This window comes from Asparagus officinalis, chromosome 4 (genome assembly GCF_001876935.1).
Source record: "Asparagus officinalis chromosome 4, Aspof.V1, whole genome shotgun sequence".
NCBI classification, from domain to species: Eukaryota; Viridiplantae; Streptophyta; class Magnoliopsida; order Asparagales; family Asparagaceae; genus Asparagus; species Asparagus officinalis.
In genome coordinates this window covers 116525188-116530254 of record NC_033797.1, presented here as the reverse complement: position 1 = coordinate 116530254, position 5067 = coordinate 116525188, and the positions used below count along the sequence as shown (strand labels likewise).

The window sequence follows — 5067 nt, the reverse complement described above, 5'->3', positions numbered from 1 at the left end:
ATAATCTAATTTTGTTGGGCATTAGCTTGACAACTGAGAGTATCTATTTAATTTATCGATCAATAAAAATAGAATGCTTAAGAATTGTCACTAATAGAAAGTAAATAAGTACATGCCCCTGCTATAAAAGTATTGTTTGGGGGATATTTAGAGCTCAAAATTTTGTGTGTTTTTACCGAAAGTTGGATACTGCATATCAGATAAATAATTTATATCTTAATTGTTGCTTTCCTTACGGTGTATTTGTAATTGCAGCGAACTGTTTATGCAACTTTTCAACAAGCAACTCCTAGCTATGAACATATCAGAAATGTGAAGTAACCATAGCCAGAAATTTGTATTACTGTTACTCGTGTTGTATACTATTAGTACTTGTTTTACTTCTTTGCAGCCTGTTGATTGTTAATCACATCATCCTGTTGCGGGGCACAAACTTATCTGGGAGAACTCAGTCAAGGAGTACTAAAGGTGCATCTCCTTCAACACAATTTACTCGCTCTTGTATAATTGCATTATCTACATTATAAATTCCCATTGGTACTGACTGCTTTCAAGTTTTGAGGCATCCTTATTTGAGGTCTCATCATTTTGCATCTTCTTATCAATTATGGTAACTTGTTAGCATTCAATTTACAGATGCAATCCTCCTTAACCTATATGTCGTCATTTCACAGATATTTATTTCCTGTTCTTTATATTCTAAATTCTTGTATATTTTTTCTTGACCCGTTATTTTCTACTAATTTTACAAATTTCCCTTTATTCTCTCTCGTCGTGGTGCTTATGCCTCTCTTGGATATTTAGCTTAAGAACCGATAGAGTATGAAGGCAGGAGTCACTTTTTCGAGACATGGTGTTAGAAGATTCTCATAAGAAAAGCTTTAACATATTGTCGCAAAAGGATAGGCCGCCCCACGATCCAGTATCAGTGAAGGTTAATCATACTCGTGGACTTATGGGGCTTCGGATGAGAATCAGAGGAAGGTTGATACTATTTAAGCAAAATTGCTTATTTGTCCTAGTTAAAAATATTGACCTCTGTCTTCCAGCTATTTGATACTTGTTGTAATAGTAAACTGATATTTGTCATCATTTAATTTTGTCATTAAATAGGATAACTAAAAGGGTATTGATTTACTTTAGATATCATGCTTTTGTACTGTTCAATTATGAAAACTGTGATAGACATTTAATTGGTTTTGTTATTCATATTGCTCGTCATATACTCTTAAAATGTCATCTATATGATATAAAACTTTCTTCCCTGTCTCAACTAGGTGGAGAGAGGAAACACTGCTTACTTAAGCGGGCTACGGGAGAAGTACTTTGGTATGTAGCATCTTTTGAGTCAAAGGCCAAGGAAATATGGCTTGTATTTCGGAATGAAGGACTGTCATTGTCGAAACTGATGTATACTGCAGAAGAAACGAAAAAAGTCACTGGTGATGGAAGTAAAATAAGAAACATTCAGGCACTCTGTCCCTCAACTTGGTGGCACTAGTTGAGGACATCAGAGGAAGGAGAGAAAGAAATGCAAAATCTCATTAGACAATATGTTGATCATCTTTGTTTTTAAAAATTGTTGTATTTTTAAATCTTTCTTTTTAGTTTTTTAAATCTCAAAAGGCATCAGACCTTGATATTTGTGACATTTGGATTGGGAAAATTTTGAATGTAGTGTATGGATGTATGCGAGATACTAGATATGGAAAATGCATGAAATTTGTGAAATTTGAATGTATGCGAGATGGTTGTGGAGATTGTTGTGAAATTTGGATTGCATATATTTCGAATGTAGTGCAGGGATTGTATATAGGAAATCTTGCATGAAATCAATATATTTTTTTTGGTGATTATATAACATCCTTGACGGGCTTGCCGTCAGGGATGTTTTCACATCCCTGATGGTCGTAGCCGTCAGGGAAGATGCCGTCAGTAATAAGGGGGATATTTTCACATCCCTGACGGTCGTAGCCGTCGGGGAAGATGCCGTCAGTAATAAGCATTACTGACGACCGCCCGTCAGGGATGTTTTTTCCCTGACGGGACTTTTACTGACGGCGTATCCTTGACGGGAAGCCGTCAAGGATACGTATCGCTGACGGTATATTTGGCATCCCTGACGGGAAAGCCCGTCAAGGATGCCTATTTTTCTACTAGTGAAAGCTGACATTGAAGTCAGGAAAAAGTAATTTCAACCAATATGATCACTTGAGTAGGGACCACTTTTTTACACTTTCCAAACAAACAATTAAAGTTTTATTTTGCAAACCAAACAAGTGTTTTATGATTACAATGGAATCAAAAACAAACAAAGAAAAGTGTAAAAGTGAAAATGATGAGGTGGACAATAACTTTCCAAGTTGTGTCATAAATACACAACTTTACCAACAACAACCAAACAGCCCCTAAGACCTTTATCGGATCAGTGCGAAGTTAACAAACACACCCCGAAAGAAATATAATCCTCATTTAAGGATTTCCCTCTTCTTAAACATGTGGACAAGATTTGGTAGCTCTTCAACGTAAGAAGTCCTTCGCATTTAATTGCTTTTATTCATCAAGATTCAAGACTAGAAAATAACGACATGCAGTTAAATAGCATTGGTCAATTAAAGCCCTGCATGCATGCTACAATTATTATTTATTTATAGTGTGTATAAAAGGATTGGAGCACAGTAAGATTTTAAAGAGCAGAGCTAGCTGACTCATATGTACGGTATGCACGTTTCTTTTGGAAAGCCAGATCATGAATTGCAATATTTAAAGAGTCTTTATATATGATATATAGTTTGGTACAAATTAGGCTTCCCAGGTTTATGACAATTATATATATATACTTTATCAAATATTTTTATTAGTCTCTTGTTAAAGCTTGTTAATCCGTGGGTATATATACTTATGAAATTTATCTGATATTTCTACTAGTTAATTTCTTATTAAAGCATGTTATTCTCTCCGTCTACTACTAGTAGAAAAACGAGCAATATAGACGGAATTTTTCGTCTAGGTTGCTTACGATTCCGTCTAGTTTGATTTATCTAGACGTCATTCCGTCTAGGAAAGTTCGTCTAGAATAATTCAGTTTAGTTTGCCTCAAACTAGATGGAATTCCGTTTAGATAGACCAAACTAGACGGAAAACAACCTAGACGGAATATGATTAACCGTTTAGGTTGCAATCTAGACAGAATTCCGTCTAGGTTGCAACCTAGACAGAATTCCTAATATTCCGTCTAGGTTGCAACCTAGACGGATTTTCGTCTAGGTTACAGTATTGACAACCTAGACGGAATTTTGTCTAGGATGACGTAACCTAGACGAAAATTCCGTCTACACTAGTAGAAAAACTAGCAACCTAGACGGAAATTTTCGTCTAGGTTGCTCAATTTCCCGTCTAGGTTGGTACATCTAGACGGAATTCCGTCTAGTTTGCTTCGTCTAGTCTGATTTCGTCTAGGTTGAGGCAAACTAGATGGAATTCCGTCTAGGATGATCAACCTAGACGGATATCAACCTAGACAGAAGTAGGAAATCCGTCTAGGTTGCCAACCTAGACGGAAATCCGTCTAGCTTACCAACCTAGACGGGTTTCTGTCTAGGTTGGTAACCTAGACAGATTTTCGTCTAGGTTGATTATGACAACCTAGACGGAATTCCGTCTAAGTTGATATTTTTCAGCAAAAAAATTATTTACAATTTGTGTTTTCCTATACAATTACATTAATACATGAATACATCCAATAAATAATGTGTACATGAATACATCCAACCATCCAAATATAATCAAAATTCATAACAATTCTATTCAAAACCAAATATAATCAAATTCAACACAATGCACAAATCCAACCATCCAATCCAAAATATACATCAACCAATTCCGTCTAATATATACATCCAACAACATATATACTAACAATGTACATGAATAAGATAGGATACATGACATGAATAAATATAGTGTTATAACAAATAAAACTATTTATTGCATTAAAAATAAAAAAACCTCATCTCTCATTGTCGTCGACACTATCTCTATCCCGGTTACGAGAACGGGTGCTGCTCTCTCCAATATCTCCACTCTGAATGTTTAATTGAATAATCATTATGTGGTGTTTGATAACATATTAAATAAAAATAAATTTATAAATATAAGCAAAAATAAGGTACTTGAGCGCTGCTCTATCTAGTGCCGGAATTATCGCCAATCAGGCTTATGAAGGGTTAAACTAAATTTCAATAATAAATAATGAAATAAAAATTCTAAAACAATGTAGAAAAATCATACCTTTTAACAGATGAAATAATAGTGTGTCGCGTGGTCACTGTGGACGTGGAAAGCTAGGGATTTTTAATTAAAGTGAAGGGGGTAGCTTGGGGAAGGGGGGCGGGGAGGGGAGGGGCGGCAGTGAAGGAGGGCTGGGAAGGGAAGGGGGTAAGGTAGCGACTGAGGAGATGGGGGAGGGAAGGGGTTGGGGGAGGGGAGCCAAGGAGGGGGGGTGAGGGCCGGGTGGCTGGGAAAAGGGGGTGGGTGGCAGTGAGGGGGGGGACGTGAGGGAAGGGGAGTGACAGGAGGGGACAAGTGGGGGTTGTGGGGGAGGGCGGCCAAAGAGGGAGCGAGAGGGGGTGAGAGGTAGGGGGAGGGGCGGCTAATGAGGGGACGGGGAGGCAGGGCGGCTCAGGAGGGGGAGGGCAGAGAGAAGGGTAGGAGAGGGGATGGCTAAGGAGGGGAGGGGTGACTAAGAGAGGGGGGGTGGGGCAGCTTAAGAGGGGGAAGGGGCAGGGGGGGAGGCGAGGGGAAGGGGGGTATATGGAGAGGGGCAGCTAAGGAGGGGGGGAGGGGGAGGCGGCTAAGGAGGGGGAGAGGGGCGGTGGAGATGGGGCTGGGGAAGGGCAAGGGAGGGGGGCTTGAGGTAGGGAAGGGGTCGAGGTTGAGAGGAGAGAGAGAGGGAAGGAGAGTGAGAGGAGAGCGAGATTGAGGCGGTGGTGGGAGGGAGTAGGATGCCCTAGGCAACCTAGATAGAATTCCGTCTAGGTTGTTTTTTTCGTCTAATTTGACCCAAAC

At 39.3% G+C, this 5067-nt stretch overlaps 1 protein-coding gene across 2 annotated transcripts; it reads left to right on the top strand.

The window, feature by feature from the left end:
- Nucleotides 47-1741, top strand: LOC109836103 (probable inactive protein kinase At3g63330). 2 transcript variants are annotated; one of them, XM_020404009.1, is made up of 3 exons: nucleotides 225-312; nucleotides 392-468; nucleotides 1278-1741. In XM_020404009.1, exons 1-3 carry the CDS (start codon nucleotides 266-268, stop codon nucleotides 1499-1501), a joined length of 348 nt encoding a protein of 115 aa, XP_020259598.1. In that variant the 5' UTR covers nucleotides 225-265; the 3' UTR covers nucleotides 1502-1741. The 2 variants fall into 2 exon arrangements, 1 of the variants encoding a protein (XP_020259598.1); XR_002245831.1 differs by lacking the exon at nucleotides 1278-1741 and adding an exon at nucleotides 805-984 and having other exon boundaries at nucleotides 47-468.

Excerpts from the sequence above, each read along its gene's own strand:
- LOC109836103 (XM_020404009.1), top strand. The coding sequence starts at position 266 with ATGCAACTTTTCAACAAGCAACTCCTAGCTATGAACATATCAGAAAT. Across the intron at positions 313-391 it reads GCTATGAACATATCAGAAAT|CCTGTTGATTGTTAATCACA; the intron begins GTGAAGTAACCA and ends ACTTCTTTGCAG. Across the intron at positions 469-1,277 it reads TCAGTCAAGGAGTACTAAAG|GTGGAGAGAGGAAACACTGC; the intron begins GTGCATCTCCTT and ends TGTCTCAACTAG.